Consider the following 23,732-nt stretch of genomic DNA (forward strand, 5'->3'; position numbering starts at 1 on the left):
TCAGATTAAGACCAAGTCCTAGTACCTAGCCTATTATATCACCACCATCCCCACTTAGAGTAATACCCAGTCCTATTACCTAGCATATTACATCACCACCATCACCATCGCCACTCAGAGAAAGACCCAGGCCTATTACCTAGCATATTACATCACCACCCCCACTCAGAGTAAGACCCAGTCCTAGTACCTGGCCTATTATATCACCACCATCACCACTCAGAGTAAGACCCGGTCTTATTACCTAGCATATTACATCACCACAATCACCACCCCCACTCAGTGTAAGACCCAGTCCTATTACCTAGTCTATTACATCACCACCATCACCACCCCCACTCAGATTAAGACCAAGGCCTAGTACCTAGCCTATTATATCAACACCACCACCACTTAGAGTATTACCCAGTCCTATTACCTAGCATATTACATCACCACCTTCACCACCCCCACTCAGAGTAAGACCCAGTCTTATTACCTAGCCTATTACATCATCATCACCACCACTCAGAGTAAGACCCAGTCCTACGGTCTTAGAACCTACCCTATTAGTATTACATCACCACTCAGAGTAAGACCCAGTCCTACAGTCGTAGAACCTACCCTATTAGTATTACACCCCCACTCAGAGTAAGACCCGGTCTTATTACCTAGCCTATTACATCATCACCACCACCACTCAGAGTAAGACCCAGTCCTAGTACCTATCCTATTACATCACCACCCCCACTCAGATTAAGACCAAGTCCTAGTACCTGGCCTATTATATCACCACCATCCCCACTTAGAGTAATACCCAGTCCTATTACCTAGCATATTACATCACCACCATCACCACCCCCACTCAGATTAAGACCAAGTCCTAGTACCTGGCCTATTATATCACCACTATCCCCACTTAGAGTAATACCCAGTCCTATTACCTAGCATATTACATCACCACCATCACCACCCCCACTCAGATTAAGACCAAGGCCTAGTACCTAGCCTATTATATCAACACCATCACCACTTAGAGTATTACCCAGTCCTATTACCTGGCCTATTGCATCACCGCCATCACCATCACCACTCAGAGAAAGACCCAGGCCTATTACCGAGCATATTACATCACCACCCCCACTCAGAGTAAGACCCAGTCCTAGTACCTGGCCTATTATATCACCACCATCACCACTCGGAGTAAGACCCGGTCTTATTACCTAGCATATTATATCACCACCATCACCACCCCCACTCAGATTAAGACCAAGGCCTAGTACCTAGCCTATTATATCAACACCATCACCACTTAGAGTATTACCCAGTCCTATTACCTAGCATATTACATCACCACCGTCACCACCCCCACTCAGAGTAAAACCCAGTCTTATTACCTAGCCTATTACATCATCATCACCACCACTCAGAGTAAGACCCAGTCCTATGGTCTTAGAATCTACCCTATTAGTATTACATCACCACTCAGAGTAAGACCCAGTCCTACAGTCTTAGTACCTACCCTATTAGTATTACATCACCACTCAGAGTAAGACCCAGTCCTACAGTGTTAGTACCTACCCTATTAGTATTACATCACCACTCAGAGTAAGACCCAGTCCTACAGTTGTAGAACCTACCCTATTAGTATTACATCACCACTCAGAGTAAGACCCAGTCCTACAGTCGTAGAACCTACTCTATTAGTATTACATCACCACTCAGAGTAAGACCCAGTCCTGGTACCTAGTCTATTACATCACCACCCCCACTCAGAGTAAGACCCGGTCTTATTACCTAGCCTATTACATCATCATCACCACCACTCAGAGTAAGACCCAGTCCTACGGTCTTAGAACCTACCCTATTAGTATTACATCACCACTCAGAGTAAGACCCAGTCCTACAGTCTTAGTACCTACCCTATTAGTATTACATCACCACTCAGAGTAAGACTCAGTCCTACCGTCGTAGAACCTACCCTATTAGTATTACATCACCACTCAGAGTAAGACCCAGTCCTACGGTCGTAGAACCTACCCTATTAGTATTACATCACCACTCAGAGTAAGACCCAGTCCTACGGTCATAGTACCTACCCTATTAGTATTTATTTATTATACACACAACTTGAATTCTTGTGTTAAGAAGACATTGATGTTTAATGAGCGATCTGAGCAGATTTGTTTTACATAGTATACACACCAATCTTTTAAGATTCCATAAAATAAATCACTCTAATGTCATCTGTTTTTGTTTGTCTAAATCAGGATCGAACCTCGCAGTTCCCCAGGTGGCCAACAACTGCCCTCAGAACAGTGGCTCGTCTAAGTGGGTTGAGCACCAGGACCACTGCTATGCTTTTGACATGACCTTTTATAACTACTCTGTGTACAGCATGGAGGATGCCAAGAGCATCTGTGAAAGGCTTGGTAAGTCACCCACTATCTCTCCTATTTGACACGTATATATTTCTGTATTATTGTATATAAGTTGAGTTTTACATTATTGCAGCATCTTGGGTTAGGTTGTTATGGTAAGAGAATGGTTTCTCTATAACCACCCTGATTAAATACAAGTTTTTCATATTTACTCTTATAAACTGGGTAGTTTGGTTCCTAGATGCTGATTGGCTGACAGCCGTGGTATATCAGTCCTTATACCAAGGGTATGACAAAAATGACGAGCGGCAGGTAGCCTTCGAGGTTAGAGCATTGGACCAGTAACTGAAAGGTTTGCATGTTCCAAAAACGGAGCTGACAAGGTCAAATAAATATGAAATCAAATCTGTCGCTGTGCTCTTGAGCAAGGTACTTTGCCCTAATTGCTCCATTAGTGCTCTACCATGGCGACCCAGGCCATGACCCTACTCCCTGCGGGTCTCAAGGGGAGTTGGGATATGCAAAAAAACAAACACATTTCCATTACAGACCTGTGTGTAACAGGACAAATATAAGCACCCAAATGATTATTCTAATTACATTGGTAACCAGTATATAATAGTGATAAGGCTCCTCTGGGGTTTATAGCTAATATACCATGGCTAAGGGCTACATACAGGCACTCTGCGCTGTGTCGTGCATAAGAACAGCCCTTAGCCGTGGTATATTGGCCATATACCACACCCCCCCAGGCCTTATTGCTTAATTAGTACACCATGATCAAATCAAGTGGTTTCTTACTTACAGTACAGTGCATGTATGCCTCCTTTTTGCATTTGATTGACAGATGCACAGCTGCTGACCATAATGACCAGAGAGGAGAATGACTTTGTCTCTGGCTACATGGCAGACAACCCTCTCATTACCAGTAGGGTGTGGCTCGGCATGGACCTGGACAAACAAGGTAAACTGACCTGACCCGTACAATAGGATATGCTTGTCACTTATTACTGTATACGGATGTTATGAGACATTATATTTATATTGGACAGCATGGAAATTGTGTGCACTTCATTTGGAAAGTCAGGCACTTTTTAAAATACATACAAATTCTACATGCCAATACAGTACATTATACTCAAATAAAGTTGTCTATTTGAACTCAGAATAGAATCAGTAATGCTTCCTCTGTCTTCCAGGTCAGCCAGTGGGCTGGGTGGACGGTTCCTCTCTGGCCTTCTCTAACTGGGAGACCAAGGGTTCTGCTAGTGGGGTGAAGACAGCGACCCAGCAGAACCCCTGTGCTGTCATGGTATCTGCAGACGGAGGCATCTGGAGCAGAGTCAGCTGCAAGGACAGCCACAGCCGCATCGTCTGCAAAGTACCCGCACGTGAGTACTAAAGTGCAATGGTTCACCAGTCTCAACTCATACATACTTTTTTTTTTACTATGTGGATAGCAGCAGGCCCTGGTGACCGCTCCAAGCTATTGCATGTAACAAGAGTCGGTTGTATATGGCTCATAGATTTCCCCGGCTTCGCTATGGTTATTGTTATGGTTATTCTATATTTGTAAACATTGATGTGCTTGAAACAGCGGCTTTCTTGGCCAGTTTGGAGATGTGTTTCTGACTGGCTGTGTTGCCTCCAGGGTCGGGGAGCGTCCCGGTGGCGCTGGTCTTCTTCCTGGTCGTCCTCACCGCCCTTCTGGCGGCCATCGGCTTCGTCGTTTATAAGAAAAGCAGGGCCAGATTCAACTCCACCGTGCGCTACAGGAGAACCATTGATGATGCTGACAGCACTAGTATAATGGATGCAGAGTGAGACTTGTCTTCTATCTATGCAGTTTAAAGAAGCAGTTATTTGCCTACAATTATTCAGTATGGAAATATGATTATGCAGCAAACTGAAACCTGGCTGCCTTTTCATTTTAAAAGACAACTTTATTTATTTGTATAAATTCCCAAGCAAGCTTTTTAGCATTTTCTGTGACATTGTAAATATTGGCAAAAGGATTTTGAAAATCCCCAAACTAGCATTTTAGTATTTTTTAGGTGTTTTACCTCATAATGTTTTAATTAAATTTACAATGATTATTTTAGAGAAAGAGCTGCCACATTGAACAGTTGCTGCAGTGTTGATGGACTTGACAGAAAAGGCACTGGATACGTGATGCTTGTTGTCAGGGTATTTTTCCTTCTCGGAAGCACTGATGTTTCTCTCTGTGGTTATTTTGTCATGGAGGAAGGTGTCGTTTTCACTGTTGGTCATTGGCGAAAGAAGGAACAACTGCATCATGGCACTTTCATTAACAGAACGATAATCCTTATTAGCTTGACGTATTTTGATTTTAAAAAATAATTTAAGGTCAAATACAGGTACTCTAGCTAATGCAGTCCAACACAGACTCCCTTAGACAATTTGGAGTGGCATGCATTCATTTGCCCATTTCAACTACATGCAATTCATTCAAACTGTAAATGCCTTAGGTGCATTCTCTTTGTCGTTATGACTATAACCTTCCTCTCCTATGCGCTCAAACTACTGAGAACATTTGCACTTTAAATTGAAACGTTTTATCGTGAATAATGCCTTAGCAGTTGTTTCTGCCACGTTCAAGCACAATAGTTGTCTTGTTTTAGGGGTGTTAATTTGGGGTTAATGTTTTCAAAGGTCGCTCTTGCTGAGGCCTCAAACTGCACACAGCTGCTGTAAATGCTTTGTAAATATTTAAATTCTTTTTTTAAAATTGTATTATGGAGAATCTAAACCAAAGAAGTTTTTTTGAATCTTGTGAATGTCGATAACCTGGACATTCCTCTAGACTTTATTTGGATCTGCCTTGCAACAATGCTTGTTAACTAGGATTACCATTCCCAAAATGTTCAACAGTATCTTCATTTTGGTCCCAAGCTGACCATCCACTCCACTCTGGTCAAATACTGTCTTCCAATAAAATAGGTTTGTCTTTAAAGGGCTGAGTCCTGTCATTGTTGTTGAGGAACTGAATAGATTTCAGACGTGGGTATCACTGACCTACCACAATAACTTGTGAACTTTGGAGGCGGCAAGGACACAAGGAATCGAGAAAGGAATAATTAAGAAAGCTCTGGAATTCTGCAAAGGAGCTTCCCTAATTCAGGCTGGGATTCAAGCCAAGGCGCTACAGAGTTGTTCTACAACTTGGATTAAATCCCTGCCTCAATCAAGGGTCGCGTTCCCCTGCTCAAACATTGCATGCGTCAGCCAATGGTTCCGTGCCACATCAACTGTGTAGCCGGGCACCAGACTGCTAGAGCATGTGTTTAGTCGTTACGTGAAAACCCTATTCAGGCATGTAAGATCTGGTATGCATCCACAACATCTGAGCAGAGGAACATTACCTTGTGATGAGGGAAGCTCTGACTTACTGAACTAATGTGATTGGTTGGATGAAAGCTCAGTGGGCAGAGTATACAAATGCATGTATAAAAGGTTGGTAGGTAGGAGGGCATTACATACAGGTTGTGCCCTGCAAAGTTACTTGTTCAAATCCCAATTGTGACTCGTTTCCAACCATACCGAACATTAAACAAATTACATGTCAAACCTAACTTTGAACAACTTCAAAATCTGTCAACGCAGATGGTGCCGTCCACACCCATAGTGCAGCGGACAAGACACTGGGATAGGGACCAGGTCACAGGTTCAAATCTTGCCCATCACACTTCACAAAATAAAAGTTTATGGGAGATTGTCAATTGGTTTTGCTCAACTACCTGGTCCAGGAAACAAAATGCACTTCCATGAAATGAGACACCACCACTAACACATTACATTTACAGGAGGAATCCCAAAATGTTTTTGCCACTTTATACATGTAGCTAGTTGTGCCAGACACTTTTATAAAGATGACTAGTGTATCATTTAAACGTGTGCATGCTTTTAACCTTAAAATCTGAAGGGGGTGAGGCAGATTACAAAACTCGTCTCAGTAGGATACACCTAAGTATCCTCGGCTAGAGGCGGCTATCGAGCAAATTCCTCCATTAAACTATTAACGAATTGCCACTTCTACATATGGTGACCACTTACCGGGTCAAAGAAAAGGGTGGAGTTGACCTCAATTGAGAATCTTCCCGTCTTTTTTAAATCATTAACTGTTGCTCAAAAACATTTTTGAAATTGCTTACACATTAACAGATGTTTAACTTCATTGTCCTTGTTCAGTTTTGTTGAATGAAATGTTGCCTGCAAACACATGTACATTCAAAACTTTATTGCAATAATTAAATGAAAACAAGTTTCAGAGCCAAGCAAAATAGCATTTTCATACCGCAAACATTGAAAACAGACAAAAACAGAACAAACTGTCAATTATTGAGCTGTAAACAGTAAAGGGAATAATTTGCCACTTTTTGATATTCTTCCCTTAACAGAGCCCTTTCCTTTCTCCCAACCTGCTAAACTAATGAACCAGTGTTGTTCGGGAGCTTTTTCAATTTCTTTTGACACAACATATCACCACGGTGGCCGGATCTGCTTTTGACACAACATATCACCACGGTGGCCGGATCTGCTTTTGACACAACATATCACCACGGTGGCCGGATCTGCTTTTGACACAACATATCACCACGGTGGCCGGATCTGCTGTTGTAGAACAGGAAATATTTAAAGCACTCGTGGTATCAGTTCAAAAAGACATCTTGCATTTAACAGAATAAAGCTCAAATCTGGACACCTAAAGGAAGGGGAAATTAACAGGGGGGGGGGTATAAAGCATTTCTTCACCTCGGTCCACTTCAAAGTCAGTCTGCATATCTATGACATCGTCACCTCTACGTCACGAGTGACTTCCCATCTACTTGGCATTGGCTTTAAAGAAAATCTCACAAGCCTTTGCACTCAGTAAAATCACACGAGGTGAAACAGAATGGGTTGCTACTAGCTGGAAACTCCTTCAATTCTTCCCCCCCCCCCATCTATTTTTCCTTATCCCCTTCGGTCAATTGTACTCCTCTTCCAGGTCTTCATCGAGGTCACAGAAATCGATTGACGGCCGGGTATCAACCACCTCTTCGTCTGATTCCCCGTAAGAGCCTGCAGCGGAGGGAAAAATTATCAGTCAAATCGGACACCAGTTTATTAGCAGTCTATTTCATGATTTAGTTTTGAATAAACAGCTGCAAAGGGTATCTTTTAGTTTAGAAAGTGTTCAAAGGTAAAATAGTAAGACCATTTATTTGTCAGTGACGAATACTGCAGTGCACATCAAACCATCTAATAACCTCTACTGAGAGGACCTGCATAGCTAACTGAAGGGTAATTATCCACAGAAGTGTTGCTGGGCAACAAAAATATGTGCAGAGCTTATCATGCTACATGTAGAAATGCTTTTGTACTTTCACACGTATGGGCCTTTAATATCAGAGTAGGTCTATATAATCAAATACTTACCCATCATTTCATTAACAGTGGTAGTGGTGTGGGGGTGGGGGGTAGTTTTACCAACAGCCTCATATCAAGTTACTAAAACGTGTACACAGCATTGGGGAGAAATTATTCAAGAACGTACTTTCAAGATTGTCCATGTGTTCGTGAAGGGTCCTCGCCAGGTTGAAAAACTGAGCGAAAGGAGGAAAACGTTTTTTTTGTGTGTTTTTTTTAAACACTGAATACTAATACATTTGAATGAAGTATTTTTCCACACCCCAATACAATAGTAAGTGAATTATGCAGCCAAAGAAGAACCTGGGGCTTAACATTCAAGACGACTTCTGAGCCCAGTGTAAAATGAACGAGGTTTAGAATTTGTTGTGAATGGTGTCGACTGTAGGCGTGGGCTCTTACCCCGGCGTCGTTGGCAGCTCCTAGCACATCAGAGAACCTCTGCTCACACAGGTGAAGCAACACCACCAGGTAAAGGCCACAGCTGATGAACTCGTACTCAGACTGGACAGATAGGGAACGATAGTAAGGAAGCGGTCACTGAAAGCTGCAGATATGCGTTAAGCTCAAGTTAAGACTGGATCCCAGGAGGTTAAACCTTAACGTTTTACAGAACAGTTGTTTTTAGTGTCCCATTCTGGTATTCTACAGTTGAATGAGCAGCACAGGAGGGATTTTCTGCAGAATGTTTCCCCAGTCACAGTCTTAACAGTTAAATAACGGCTGATGAATGTCTGGGGTTAACTGAGCGTCCCCTCACCTTCTCATGTGTCCTGTGTAGCTCGTTGATGTCAAAGTTGTCAATGTTCAGGTGCAGCTTTTCTTTGCACAGCTCACATGTGGTGATGGCATCCAGATTCGTGCCTGGACAAGAGTGAAAGATGGCAAGACTGTGCGATAAAATGCAGAATACACCATTTGTTGAGGTCAGAGAGAGAAATACATCTTACCAGAGCTGATTTTGGAACGCAGCCACTTCTTGATGCAGTCCTGGTGAACATACTGCAGGCTGCCTGTGCAGCGGCAGGGCTCGATCAGAGGGTTGGAGGGAGACTCCTCACCCATTTGGCAAATACGACACAGGTCCCCTTCCTCCTCGTCAGAGTCCTCTAACAGCAGGCTACAGGGGAGAGCGAGAGAAAGGTTTATTTACAGTTATCAACCATTCAAAATCAGAGAAATGACTGAGTAAAATAATTAAAGCGTTGGTCCATCCAAGAGGCATTTGAATGACAAGACGAGCGGAGCCACAATAAAGACGATGGACAACACATGGACAGTGCTATGTACAACAGGGGGTGGGACACAAGCATGCAGGTTCAGCCCACTCCCCAGTCAGCATCCCCACCTCTCCTGGATCTTCCTCAGTCTCTCAGGGTCTCTGGAGGAGGTGGGCTTCTCCTGGCCCTCCGGTTGGCTCCTGGCGGCGCCCGTCATGTCCACGGCGATCATCACGTTGTCGTGGACGCGGAACAGCGGGCTGCTCATGAACCTCGCCAAACGCTGACTACTCCCCGCCATGTCTCTCGACTCCTCCTGTAGGGCCACGCTAGCGCCCATCGCCCCCGAGGCTGCTGCTGCAACTTCCTCTTCGTCTTCCTCCTCATCATCCTCGGCCTCGGAGGAGTCTCTCCTCCTGAGGGGGAACTGGGTACCACGGTAATCCTCGTCGGCGCCGGATGCCAGGAGAGCGCTTTCATCCCGTCCTTCTCTTCTACGGCGGGAGAGGAGAGGAGTGCAGCGGGTCTGGATGGAAGACGACAGCCAGGAGGAATCTGAAGTACTACTTCCAACACCACTGGTGCTGCCCCCTCTCCAGGCCTCCAGGCCACGCTGGGTCTGACCCTCCTGGACCGGGGACAGGCCCTGTCTGCGACGCCTCAAGAAGGCAAAGGCCTGAGCCGCGTCAGAGCCTCTGGGAACGGGTTCCACGCTCACGGGCCGGACGCTCTCCTCGCTGGTAGCCACGGGTGTGTGGCTGGGGCCTTCAACGACAGGGCTGTCCTCGGCCGAGTCGAAGGAGCGGGAGGTGGAGCTGGAGCTACTGGAGTCCTGGCTGGAGCGCCGAGAGAAGAGGCGGGAGAGGAGACGGCGGGTGGAGCGACGTCCATCGGATTCCTCGCCACCCTCTGGGGTTGTCCCGGGGGTGGTGGTTGGCGCGGAGGGAGGGGGGCTGGAGTCCCGAGCCTCCCGTCTTGCTGAGGGGGTTGTGTACCAAGATGAGGGGCGAGAGGAGACAGAGGCTCCGAGAGTGAGCGCTGGGCTCTCAGTGGGTTCCTTGGTGGTGCGGAGGGTAGAGGTGGTCAGGGAGTGGCCGGTGGTCCGGGAGGTGGTGGAGTCCCTGGCCAGTGGGAAGCGCTGGTAAGTGGAAGAGAGGTGGCGGCTGAGGGAGCTGCTCTCCCTGCTAGAGGAAGAGTAGAGGGTCTCCTTGGGCCGAGCACCCTGGGCATAGGTGGAGGTCACACGGTCTGGCCGGTCTAAAACAAATGTCCACATTAGCGGTTGCATGCGCGTCAGTATTATGTTTGCGTGCGAGTATGTAGCGGTTTCAGTTTTGTGATTGAATGTGTGCGTAAATGTGTCAATAGATGTGTAACACAATGCACACAAATGAGTCACTATGTGTACGTGTATGTGTGAGTGTAAGAACGTACACAGGGATGAGCTGAGTCCAGTGCTCCTATAGCTGGTGTCAGCCTCACTAGACAGACTCCTCCCCTCAGTCCTCTTCTCCAGCTCCCTTCTGGACCACTGGGGCTCTGAGGAGGAAGAAGACGACAACCTGGACAGTGGCCGGTACGACTTCCACGACGACGAATCTAAAACACAAGGTGCCAGTTTGTTATTCAGCTGCATGATAGAAAAGTTGGCTAAACCACGACAGGAATCATTAAGTTGCGTAATCAATGTTTAACTGAAGATTTAATATCATTATTATCACTCAAAACAATGGTAATGATTTTATGCATGATTATCACAAGACCTGCGCTCATCAAGTGTATGGAATCAGCAGTATATTTAATGGAAAAGTTCACTTAAACATTTGCCAGGTATTTTCATACATTAAAAAGGGCTCAAGGAAAGAGACTGAACTCTCATTTGAACCAGGGGTCAGATACCAGAGTCTCTGAGGATACTGCTGGAGTAGGAGGAGCCAGTCACAGAGGAGGAGGGGCTTCTTGTATATGCAGCTCTGTTGGTATAGGACAGTTTGACCCGTTTGGAAACCCCATCATCAGTTGTGTTGCTGAGAAGTCCTGAGTACGTCCCCAGTCTTCGCTCTGAATCAGTCTGAAAACAACCCACAGAATACCATCACATGAATCAAAATGGGCTTGAACGGCACTTTGAACTTGACACCGCACATCAGTAATATCACTATCAAAACCTAAAAGGCAAACTGTTTAATCCCCAAGTCTATTGACGCACGTGTAATCTAAGTAACTATTTAAAACAAATCACCAAAATCTGTCAGTTTATGTTAGCGATAGCATTGGCTGCATCTCAATCCACCATATCCGCCTAGGTCGCCCTTCCACATCTGCGGTGGAAGGTGGCAGAGCTACAGTGGTGTTGGTCAGACCATGAGACATCCCCCAAAAAAACGAATTATGTATAAATAAAAATAGGTCTTCTCACTAAACGTAGCGTCCAAACTAAGGGACACTCAAACAATCGTGTTCTCAGTTTTGCTCTACGACCCCCATGAATGCCATGGGACTCATCTGAAGGTAAGGGGTTAAATATATATATATATATATATATATATATATCCCAAGCCGTCTTACATCTCCCAGATATAGGACAGGTACTTCAAAACCTTAATCCTTATGATACATTTGTTTGACCGTCTTGCCATTCATAAAAATGTTTTATTTAATTTGTTTCTATGGGCTATAATAGTATAGGCCAAATTCTATATTTTATGCAAAATATACATTTTTTTAAATTGATAGCTAAAGTGATCATAAAATTCTAAATCAAATAGCTAAATGATTCACGGTATGACCATGTTAAAACAATTCCATATATTAGCTCAGTGCCCTGATGAACAAGATCTCGTTCTATCGTGAGTTTACCAGTTTGCTGCGGCTGCTCAGTGAGGACTCGGCCCAGGAGCGATCGTAGGAGACCGAGGTGGTGGTCAGAGGGGATTTCCAGCTGGAGTGGCGGCTGTCAGAGCTACTGTAGTCTCTGGTCGAGCTGAGGAACCGAGAGCTCTGAGACACCAGGAGCGTGAAAACACAGGGAGCGCAAGTCAATACGTGGAGAAATGTAGGGTAGCTGACATTGGTACAAATCCAAGATCACCACAAACAGGAAAAGAGTGGGAAAACAGTTCATATCCAAGCAGTGTTTCCCCTAGGATTTACATCAGCAGCAATGGCAAAGTCAGCATTGTAGTGGGCGTAGCCAATGGCATAAGACCAAAAATTGTAAAGGCCCTCAAAGACGATTTAGCTGTAAAAATAAATAAATTACACACTAAAAATGATATTCTCAAAGTTATTTTCTTACCATTCTACACATTGACATTGGGCCGAGATCCATTTTTAAAGCTTCCTGTAATTCTGCACATTTTGCCATGGCTTCTGCCGTGTTCTTAAACTAGCAGAGCGACTCAAAATCAATGGGTGCCCCTATTTTTTGGAGTTGCGGCAACGATTTAGCAGCAGAGGCTAACACTGCTAAATTAATATAGGGGAAACACTGCAGAGCATTTGTCTAAATATCCTTGTACCAATTATTCCTACTAGATATATTATGCCATTATAATTATCTTTCACATTAACATTGATATTTTTTTCAGAAGATCAAATGCAGTCAAAAGTACTCAAATGCTTACAGCCTTCTGTAATTCTACTTAAAGATGTCTGCGAACGTGTCAATTAAGGCACTTGTTTATTGTGCATTTGAGCCGGGCCCAGGACTCTTCTGGAAGAGTAGTTAAATAGACAGACAGCCCAGTAGTAACTTTATCTAATGGCACAGTCCTTGACAGGACAGGCAGGCTGAAAAACACACGGGCAGGAATCTAGGCTGGCCTATAAAAAGCCCCAGCTAAAGTACACAGATACCTTCACTGCTTCTGAACACGGCTAGCTAACCAAATAGAGCAGAGGACTGGAACCAAGACGCAGAGCAACAGTTCCCGTAGACAGTCAGATGGCAGCAAAGAAAGCCTGATTCTTGGGGGGAGAAAATAATGACCCCACACGACTGCCTTTATTTTAAAGAGAACATTGGTTGTCATGAAAATAGGCTAAACTTGTCCCAACTGCCTAGCCTTATCCTTCCTTTGTTTATAAAAATATTTGAAGAGTTATTGTTAACCCGGCAGAATTTTAGGAATACGAAATGACATTTAGGGTGAGCAAATGTATGTGACCTGCCACTTTCTCCCTCTCATACAGTTCAGTACCTGGTGGTCGAGGTCAGGTTTAAGGGGTGTGGCCCTGGTGAATCGATCACTGTTCAGGACACTGGTTCTTCCATAGAGTCTGCTGGATCCCAGGGAGGAGGGGGAAGAGGATGAAGAATAAGACGACGTGGTGCTGGACACCGTAAAGGGCAGCCGACGAGGCTTGGAATCCATCACTGACTGGCTGTGGAAAGAGATTAGAAAAGCCAAGATGTAAGAAAAAATTTAATCAAACATTGTACAAAGAAGTGGAGTACGGTAGGCTTAGACATAGTCCAGTGTTATTTAGTACACAAGCACTAGACTGATGTAGGCTACAGCAGGGGGTTCCAAAACTTTCCCCACTCAGGCCCCACTTCCAGCATCGAACATCGTGTCCACCATGCGCGCCACATCTATTTCTATGGGCACAAGCACTGGTCATGGCACAAACTGTTCACATCCCTTGTTGTCGGCCAATACATTTTGCAGTTAAGCTCATTTTCTTGCAATTCCACACTCAGCCTCGTCTAATGTGTGTTCGTGTGATATTTGAGTGACAAACATTACAACCTGAAAATAAAGGAGAGCCGCACACTCTAGGAGGTCAGATGCAAAAATGTCATGTCCAACGTTGACAGCCAAGCTGTCTTCATCAGGGTATAATCAAACACTGCGGGATGACTCGTTTATATAGTGTCAAGACACAGTTGTCTGTAATCATGGCCAAGTGTGGCCTAATCATTGGTTAATTATCAAATATTAAAAAACGGCATACAAAGAACAGCATACAAAAAAACATTCATTCATTTTAGACCACATAAGCTTACAAACAATTACAATGGCAAAGTCACAATAATGGCTTCAGATCAAAGTCTACGTTGAAACCGAAGGGAGCAAGGGTCTTACAACCTAGCTAAAAGAATATATATTTTTTTTAAAGAGTTGACATGGGCTAGTTGATCTGCACATTTCTGACAAACTATAAAATAGCTCTATTTATTATGGATCCCCATCAGCTGCCAAGGCAGCAGCTACTCTTCCTGGAGTCTGGCAAAATTAAGACAGTTATACTTTTTTTCCCCACCCCAATTTCTCTCGTCTCATTGCTGTAACTCCAAGGGGCTCTGGAGGCGAAGGTAGAGTCATGCGTCCTCGGAAACATGACCCATCAAACCACGCTTCTTAATTAGAGGTCGACCGATTAATCGAAATGGACGATTAATTAGGGCCGATTTCAAGTTTTCATAACAATCGGAAATCGGTATTTTTGGACACCTTTATTTAACTAGGCAAGTCAGTTAAGAACATTCTTATTTTCAATGACGGCCTAGGAACGGTGGGTTAACTGCTTCGTTCAGGGGCAGAACGACAGATTTTCACCTTGTCAGCTCGGGGGATCCAATCTTGCAACCTTACAGTTAACTCGTTCAACGCAATAACAACCTGCCTTTCTCTCGTTGCACTCCACAAGGAGACTGACTGTTACGCGAATGCAGTAAGCCAAGGTAAGTTGCTAGCTAGTTAAACTTATCAATCATAATCACTAGTTAACTACACATGGTTGATGATATTACTAGATATTATCTAGCGTGTCCTAAGTATCTGACTGAGCGGTGGTAGGCAGAAGCAGGCGCGTAAACATTAATTCAAACAGAAATTTTGTGCGTTTTGCCAGCAGCTCTTCGTTGTACATCAAGCATTGCGCTGTTCATGACTTCAAGCCTATCAACTCCCGAGATGAGGCTGGTGTAACCGAAGTGAAATGGCTAGCTAGTTAGCGCGCGCTAATAGCATTTCAAACATCACTCACTCTGAGCCTTGGAGTGGTTGTTCCCCTTGCTCTGCATGGGTAACGCTGCTTCGAGGGTGGCTGTTATCGTTGTGTTCCTGGTTCGAGCCCGGGGAGGAGTGAGAAGAGACGCGTAAGCTATACTGTTACACTGGCAATACTAAAGTGCCTATAAGAACATCCAATTGTCAAAGGTTAATGAAATACAAATGGTATAGAGGGAAATAGTCCTATAATTCCTACAACCTAAAACTTCTTACCTGGGAATATTGAAGACTCATGTTAAAAGGAACCACCAGCTTTCATATGTTCTCATGTTCTGAGCAAGGAACTTAAACGTTAGCTTTCTTACATAACACATATTGCACTTTTACTTTCTTCAACACTTTGTTTTTGCATTATTTAAACCATGTTGAACACGTTGCATTATTTATTTGATGCTAAATTGATTTTATTGATGTATTATATTAAGTTAAAGTATTCAGTATTGTTGTAATTGTCTTTACTACAAATAAATTACATTTTTAAAAAATTGTCCGATTAATCGGTATCGGCTTTTTTGGTCCTCCAATAATCTGTATCATAAAATCGGTTGACCTCTATTCTTAACACTCACCTGATTAACCCGGAAGCCAGCCGCAGCAATGTGTCGGAGGAAACACTGTTCACCTGACAACCGCGGTCAGCCTGCAGGCGCCCGGCCCACATAAAGGCGGCGCGATGAGCCAAGTCAAGCTGCCCCGGCCAAACCCTCCCCTAACCCGGACGACGCTGGGCCAATTGTGCACCGCCTGACAGGACTCCCGAGCACGGGCGGTTGTGATACAGCCCGGGATCAAACCCGGGTCTGTAGTGACACCTCTCGCACTGCGTCACTCGGGAGGCAGCAGTCACTCTTTTTTTTTAACATTACAATACATTAACAAAACAGATTTCACAACATATTAAGTATGCAATGACAAGAGGAAAACTGATTACGCACTACACAATTTCAAAACTGCACCTTGTCCATTCTCCTATTACAACCTTTGAGTAAGTAACCTTCCTGGGTTACTTAAAATAAATAAAGTGGGAACCATTGGTCTCCAGTACTCCATATCAATATACATAAGTCAATAGGAGTTCAATGTCGTGACCCAACCCTACATTACTTATTGCTAAAACCTTCGGTGCTGGTTCCACCCAACCCTAAGGCTAGGCTAAATGTGATTTAACGACAACAAGCTACGACGAGATAGACCTTGCGGTGTTTTGAAACTGCAATCGTAAAGACCAGACTGAAGAGTCAGGGAATCTCCAAATCTGATAATAACCCAACAGTCAGGAGAAGGGGTTGGCTGTTCGCTGAGGCAGCAGAAGGGTGACAGTGTACAAGACACAGTCAAACTGTTCAGAAGCAGCAGCTTCTTCTTGGCATCGAACCCCCACACCTGTCCTTGGATCACTGTTAATGCATCCCAAATGGCACCCTAATCAGTGCACTACATAGGCATTAGGGTGCCATTTGGTACACACATCACAGCCATTTGATGGTGACATTTCCTGAGGAATGACAGAGCAGCAGGGGGGCTGTGCAGGCCAGGTCAGGCCTTGCACCACGCAAGAGTCACTGCAGGGTAATTTATTAAAAAGGTGCATTCCTCTGGTTTACATGGATCACAGCACCCATATGGGGATAGGAGAACCAGAGGGAAGAAACCTGTCCATCTCCTTACAAAGCCCCACCCACTCAACTGTTTGAGAAAGGTTCCTAACAGTAAACTTCAAATGTTTATTTTGTATTGCACCTAGGCTCTCCCCTTTGGTAGCCTACAGTTGTGGCTTAGAAATACTATTTTAATACATTATAATTTAACCCAGTGCGATTGTGGCTTGTCTCAATCACACTCATGGGGCATGTGTGGTGCTAAACTTAACCACCAGGAATGCAGAGTGTACATGAGGGAAGTTGTTTTGATGACAGGTCAAGCTCTGTTGCTTGTATTTGAGATGTGGCAGAGGCCTAGGTAAGGCTGATAATCTGCACACAAGATAACTAAACGTGTTTCTCTACTGTTAATATTTATTGGCACAATAGTAACACGTTCGGTCAAGCTCTGCAAAGCTGAAAGAGTGAATTTTAAATTCGGCATCAGAAGTTTAGTTTTTTTCAAAACCACATTTTGTTTTGAGAATGTGGCTTGGCTGCTCTTCCTGATTCAGACAAGCCCATGAATGCATTAGTTGTTTTTTCCTCTACCAGTCAAGGCCAGTTATTTTTCCTTCTCCATCTACCAGATTTGCAGCAATAAACTATAGTTTAGGTACCTTTGCATAGATAGAGAACAAGACAAGTCTTATTAACGCAACAGTTGAGCAAACCAGTGACACCTTAGCATCTCAGTCATGAATTGCAAGCTAGCCAACGATAGCTTCATGGCTAACGTTAGCTGACTGCTGTCACTAAAAGGCTACCCAAATAACCTGAACGACCTGTCAAAATGTCTGGCAGTTTCCAAGAAAGAGTTCACGTTACCTTTTGCTGACCAATGTCGAATGAGCTCGTCAGCTAGCTACCTACCGTTAACAATACTCATGGACATGTAAGCATGAAACATGCATGATCTCAAAGCCACACTGTCTGGGGCCAGCTAGTCACCCAAACGTGTTGTTGGCACGGCTTCGAAGTTCAACATGGATAAAGAAAAACAGCTTGCTAGCTAACGTTACCTACTTGGCTAAATAGCTAGCTAACGTCAGCCCACGACCACAAAGCATGCTAGGGCTACAGTTGCTAATTACCATCCTAGAACTAGAAACCACTCGATTGAGGACATGTCAGTCATATCCACAAATATAACATTTACGGGACACAAAAGACAGTGAATGCGATAAGATAATCTTGGTGGTTTAGCTAGTTAACGTTAAATAGCAAACGGTAAGTAGGCCTATTTTTTTTAATGCTGCTGTTGTTGATCATATGTCCTGACATAACGTTAAGAAGCTAGCTAATCCATTTCTTATATCAAAGGAATCAATTTAATCGTTGCCAAATTAAAATGTAAAACAATGTCGCTGGCTATAGCTAGAAATATCACTGATAAGGTGCTACTTTCGTGCAAACGCAGCACACTCTCACCTTTGCTTCCAAGCTTCGCTGCATTCAATGATGACGGCGTCTGTGTGTTGATATAGAGAAGGTCATGTGATTTACAATGCAATCAGACACCCAGAGAAAGTACATACAACTCAGGATGGTGATGGACAATGTACTCAAGCCAATAGAATATGAAAGACTGTACTTTACCATTGATGATTCGGGCAGGGATTGCTACTACATCTCATGTCTCCCTAATTTAATTGGGGTGGCCCGTAGCCTAGTGGTTAAGTGTGTTGGGCCAGTAACCAAATGATTGCTGGTTTGAATCCCTGAGACGGCAAGCTAGACCAACCTGCCATTATACCCTTGAGCAAGGTGGGTAACCCCCAACAATTGCTCCATGGGTGCCGATTATGGGAAAGTTGATTAAGGGAGCCCTCAGCACCTCTCTGACTCAGAGGGGTTGAGTTAAATTTGAAACACACGTTTTGGCTGAATGCATTCAGTTGTGCAACTGACTAGGTATCCCCCTTTCCCTAAATATTACGAAATGTAAGCCTAATGATTAATGCCCTCATGATGTACAGCAGGTATCACATTGTTCACAAAGTACTGTAGTTTAGACAATTATTTTATGCTGACAATCAGAAATTGTTTTGACAACCTAAAAAAAAATATGTAGTTATGTAGTAGATGGACTTAAGTAGCCTACCACAGCCATTGAAATAGAATCCGTAAAACGGGTTAGTCTTAGATGTTCTATGGATTCTATTTCTATGACAAATATCACCATCTTTGTCCACATACACTCATGAGCTGTTCATAGGGATAGCCACTAGGGGGCGCGTCGTCTAACGTTTGAATCCAACCACCTTGTAAAACAGATTGTGCTCTTCTATTATTTGGATGTTACAGGCATGTTTGTTTTGTCACCAAGGTAATTAATGCCTTTGCCAACAGCTCTAATGAGCTTTATTTGAATAATTGACATAAAAGGTCTTGTAGACCTTCTAATGAAAAGAAGTCAAGGAAAAAATAAATCACAAGGTCAATACAGTACTTTTTTTTATTCGTTTGTATTTATACGTTATGCATCTTTTGTACAATATGGTGCTATTAATTTAATGAATTCTTAATTAGAGTAAAGCCTCAGAATATTCCATTTAATTGTGACAATTTCAGATAATTCTCTCATTCTGAGATCTGTATTATTTTCCACTTAAAATAAATACATCTCAATGTCAACATTTAATTTTTGTTTTAAGAAAGTCCCACAGATGGTAAACCACGATGAGCTAAACAAGCTGGGTTGTGAACTGGAGGGTATGTGAAGGATAGTGTTGGAGGTCAGAGGTCAGGTGTTGGATGGAGGAGTGAACACGCTTAACCGTATTGCTTTACAACAGATGAATATGTAGAAGCCAAGGTCAACAAGATGCTCGACCGATACACCCCCATCCACAGAGTGTGCCATTATTACTAACTCCACGGGCCGATGGCGTGGCGATCAGTTCAGGTGTAAATCCAGCACAAGGCTAATAGCTTGAGGTCAAGGAGAGAGTGGTGCCTCAGATTAATGGCTGACAAAAAAGGACACATGACCTAGTGTCCTGATGAAGTGCAAGGCTCGATGAAATGAGTGGCTTTGGGGTGAGCCTCAATTGTATTTCCTTGATTCCTCACATCTTCCCCCTTTGTCTCCTTCTCAAAACACACAAGGTTCCTCCCCTCTGATCTTTATTATTCCAATGTGTTTCGCGAAGGAGGCAAGGAGAGAGGACGCAAGGAACTAAGGAAATATAATGGAGATTCACACCTAGTCTACCGTTGCGGCTGGTCTCAGCCCTTACTCTTCCATTCACGGCATCATGTGCTCTCCTCCGCCGATGTCGCTTATTGAACAACAAAATAACATTCCTTGTAGCCATTTTTCATTCATGTTTACTTTGAAAGGGGAGATTTTTTTTTTACATTTTCCATTGGGGGTATCAGCAAGTATTTTAGCAAAGGAACATTTTAGATTGTGGGCATGTTGGCAAAAATATAATATGAAGCCCAGTGAGGAAACTTGATCCACACTGCTTCAGAGACACTGAGCTGTCACTCTCAATTTCTATCTCATCGAAGAGGGTAGTGGTCTAATAGCAGGCCAAATGTCTACTTTTCAACCAAGAGAGATAACGAGAAGGGAAAAGGGCTACATGTATGTTGCGTTGCCAATTCTAATCCTGCATAATCAATCAACCAATGTCTCACCAGACTCTCGGATATATTAAATGTTAGTTTGGTGCAAACTGCAGCAAACTGTTACTGAGTTACAGAATGGTGCGCTATAGAAACACAAGCTAGATTATCAGTCTTAACGAGTGCTAGAGAGCCCTTAAACACAGACTAGCTCCAAGAATGTCTGGACTTCTCCAGCGGTGTAATCACAAAGGAATGCCCTGAGACATTTCTGCTTTTCCTCCACCACAACCTTTCTTTCCCACGGCTGCTCCAGGTCTTGAGAATCTCTTGGCCCGCTACTCTCACTGACTCTGTTCCTGGAGGGACACACGTGAATATGCCACAAAGGGATCCTTTATTAGAGAAGAGCACTCCACGACCTCAGTGTGAACGGGGATCACAAAGGGTTTGAATATGCCTCAATTCCAATCACCTTGAACTCGAAACATTAGCCCTGATGATGGAATGTTATAAGCGGTCCAAATAGGACATGTTGTTTCAAAGTTGTTAAAACATTAGGGACTTTTTAATTGGAAGGAATTACATAGATAGTGATTTATTGAGAATAAATTACTTTATACTCAATTGATAATAATCTACACATTTGAAAAAATATATATATAAACCTAGAGAAACCCTATGGGATGAGATATCTTGTTTTCCAATGAATCCTTTGAGAGGCCAAGTCATTACAATTACAAAGACAATGCACTTAAAACACTAATAAAGAAACCCGCTGTAAGGTTTAAATGAAGCCACCCTGACAGCTAGGGGTCCTTTCATTTCAGCTTTCATTAGACGGTTTTAATAATTCAAGCAGTCAATCACACTTCATTACATGGAATCATAAGAAACCTTCGTCCGAGCTCAGAGGCCTCGAAAACAGTTAAATCCTTAGACATTTTTCCCCCATCTTTATTCTCCCCAGACACATCGTGCCAGATGTCATCTACTTTAGCCTCTCCCTCTCTCAGTCCTTCTCCCCTGTCTCGTCCCTGCTGCTCTTTGTTCAGATGAGCTCTGTCTGAGAGGAGCACACACACAAACACACGCGCACACACGCACACACCCACAGGAGTGATGATGTCACTGTTGTGATCATTACTGTAGTGTGTGTTGTGGCGGTGGCCTATTTTTGACCAGGCAGGCGTCGTGGAGGGCAGTCCAAACGTCTGCCTCAATGCTGCTGCCTCGAGGAGCAGCGACCTGCCACCATTAATTAATACACATACAGTGACACACCACCATTAGCACAACACAAGACTAAAGAAGCCCGGACACACAAGACTGTGTTCCGGGTCTGACACAGATGGTTAAGATAGATTTTTTCCTGTTGTTTTTGATAAAGGCCTACAGTTGAAAAGATGTGTGAGTAAATTATATCTAAGTTCAATAGTGAGAAATTTGTCCTTCAGCAAAACACCAATGAAAAATAGGCTATAGGATATTTTTAGTCTATTACAAAGCTGTGAATATCACACATCTCTCTAGTTTTACTCTTTCTATGAAGGACAATATTGCAGTGGAGTAGATGGAATGGCCATCTGACTAAGAGGTGAACTCCCACATGCCCTCGGGGATCAGCCAACTGGGAAAACATGATAGAGAAGAGACTGTAGAAAATGTGTGGTAATATCCAGACAAAAGGGTAGCTGTGAAACATGAGAACGTGAGGCTCGTTTTCTGTGGGAGATGAATGTTTCTCTCTCTTCTCCAAGGCTATTTCCTTCCATGTCTGGTGTCATCCATGTGGAAACATCCTGTAAGCAAAGGACAATGTTCCCATAGTCTATTCTGCCTCTGAGCTGATTAGTTTTTGTACTGTGTACGTCCAGAGAAATGCATAGAATTTCTACAGAGTAGAAGTTGAATGATGCACAGGAGACTGAAAACTATCTAGGTCCCAGAAAAGAGTGTGAATGAAAGGTGTACATGTTTGAAATGAGGTGAAGTGGGCTCTGTGTGAGAAATGAATAGCCTCTCTAAGATGTGTTAGAATAGTGGTATAATCAACCTTGAAAACTAGCACAAAATGTCACAACAAATCCCTACTAGATCACAGTTTTATCTCGATTCTGAAATCCATGCCATGAAATGTCACATTTCATCCTCTTGAACACACTGTATAAAATAGGTGCATGATGGGAATAAAAATCTCAACCTACAGAATATAAATATATATATATATATATATATATATATATATATATATATATATATATATATATATATATATAAAATAAACACAGCTTTGGTGAAGCAGTGTTCTAGTACAAAGAGACAGGGGAGAGACAAAAGAGGGATGGAGGAAGGGAGGGAGAGAGAGAGAGAGAGAGAGAGAGAGAGAGAGAGAGAGAGAGAGAGAGAGAGAGAGAGAGAGAGAGAGAGAGAGAGAGAGAGAGAGAGAAAAGGGTGCCAGTTTTGACAGAGATATTTCTGAAGACTGTATGGGTTTACAATATCCAGCGATTTAATGTTTAAAATGTGTTGGCCAAACAACAACTTAAATTCCCCCTAAAGGCTCTATCAAATGAAATGAGCTTTACAGACGTTGGCAAGCACTACAGCTGAAAGCGAATCTCCACGAAAATGGATCTGCTGTTCAAGGTGATGTTTCTAACCCTCCCATGACAAACAACTATCTTATTTCTAGAGAAACACAATATTGCAGGGTCTTCTTTTCTTGATAGATCCATATTCCACCAAATGTTTTCTCCATGTCAATCCTGCCAATGTTTTTCTTCCTCCTTTAGATAATTCACCCTTTCTTCAGATAAAGTAACATAAAACATTAGCATTTAAAAAGTCATTATACCTGGCCAAGGACTGTAGAAACCGTAGAAAAGGAAATGTTCTGTCTCTGTAATTCCTGTCAGATCCAGTATGTTTGCCTTTCTCCATAATGAGTAGCTGCCATGTAGACAAGAGGATATGACGTAGGCAGGTTGTAGAATTAGTGTCCTGTTAGTATGAGTGTATTATGTCATCTCTCTAGCTGAAAGCACGGTCAACCTAATGACAGATAAGACTCCCTGTCCACAAACATTCCCCAAACAAACAGTGTCTATTTTTACCTCTGTCCTGCACTTGCCTAAGGTAAACACAGAGTACATCCGAAATGGCACCCTTTTCCCTAAATAGTGCATTACCTTTGATAAGAGCCCCTGTCTCTGATTGAAAGGAGTGCGCAGCATAGGGAATAGACTGTGTGGTCCCTGGTCAAAAGTAGTGCACTATAAAGGGAATAGGGTGCCATTTGGGATGCAACCGTTGTCAGTTTTGAGTGCTTTTAGCAAATGGAAAACTGCTGACATCCAGTGGTGTGTTTGCACACACATTTGGCCGGGTGAAGATGTGTTTTTATTTGATTCCGGGCCATTTTGCTGCTTCGCTGAGGTGATGGTGACATTTTGCCGTGATCTCATTCTCTCTGTGAAGAGATGC

The 23,732-nt window shown here is 43.3% G+C and overlaps 2 protein-coding genes and 1 long non-coding RNA gene across 8 annotated transcripts in view; 1 reads left to right on the forward strand and 2 right to left on the reverse strand.

Annotated features, from left to right (window-relative positions):
* Window positions 1–5,334, forward strand: part of LOC135542564 (lymphocyte antigen 75-like) — a 36,910-nt gene extending 31,576 nt beyond the window's left edge. For both annotated transcript variants that reach the window (XM_064969641.1, XM_064969640.1), the window contains exons 32-35: window positions 2,250–2,411; window positions 3,208–3,324; window positions 3,560–3,751; window positions 4,012–5,334. In XM_064969641.1, the coding sequence (XP_064825713.1) occupies window positions 2,250–2,411; window positions 3,208–3,324; window positions 3,560–3,751; window positions 4,012–4,184 (644 nt within the window). In that variant the 3' untranslated portion in view covers window positions 4,185–5,334. The remainder of the gene's footprint in view (window positions 1–2,249; window positions 2,412–3,207; window positions 3,325–3,559; window positions 3,752–4,011) is intronic.
* On the reverse strand, window positions 298–979 carry LOC135542567 (uncharacterized). 2 transcript variants are annotated; one of them, XR_010456108.1, is made up of 3 exons: window positions 924–979; window positions 810–869; window positions 298–364 (listed from the first exon to the last, which is right to left on the reverse strand). It is a non-coding gene; the product is annotated as an uncharacterized LOC135542567 (long non-coding RNA). The 2 variants fall into 2 exon arrangements; XR_010456109.1 differs by lacking the exon at window positions 298–364 and adding an exon at window positions 718–755.
* Window positions 5,335–6,603: 1,269 nt separating the features above from the next.
* On the reverse strand, window positions 6,604–18,159 carry LOC135542568 (E3 ubiquitin-protein ligase MARCHF7-like). 4 transcript variants are annotated; one of them, XM_064969649.1, is made up of 13 exons: window positions 15,600–18,095; window positions 15,244–15,302; window positions 15,005–15,081; window positions 13,213–13,396; window positions 11,870–12,010; window positions 10,910–11,081; window positions 10,445–10,609; window positions 9,139–10,267; window positions 8,741–8,910; window positions 8,551–8,654; window positions 8,193–8,294; window positions 7,918–7,966; window positions 6,604–7,442 (listed from the first exon to the last, which is right to left on the reverse strand). In XM_064969649.1, exons 2-13 carry the CDS (start codon window positions 15,262–15,264, stop codon window positions 7,348–7,350), a joined length of 2,409 nt encoding a protein of 802 aa, XP_064825721.1. In that variant the 5' UTR covers window positions 15,265–15,302; window positions 15,600–18,095; the 3' UTR covers window positions 6,604–7,347. The 4 variants fall into 4 exon arrangements, with proteins under 4 accessions (XP_064825721.1, XP_064825719.1, XP_064825720.1 ...); XM_064969647.1 differs by lacking the exons at window positions 15,244–15,302; window positions 15,600–18,095 and adding an exon at window positions 18,102–18,144; XM_064969648.1 differs by having other exon boundaries at window positions 15,244–18,095.
* Between the last annotated feature and the right edge of the window lie 5,573 nt (window positions 18,160–23,732).

Source organism: Oncorhynchus masou, chromosome 6, assembly GCF_036934945.1.
Source record: "Oncorhynchus masou masou isolate Uvic2021 chromosome 6, UVic_Omas_1.1, whole genome shotgun sequence".
NCBI lineage: Eukaryota > Metazoa > Chordata > Actinopteri > Salmoniformes > Salmonidae > Oncorhynchus > Oncorhynchus masou.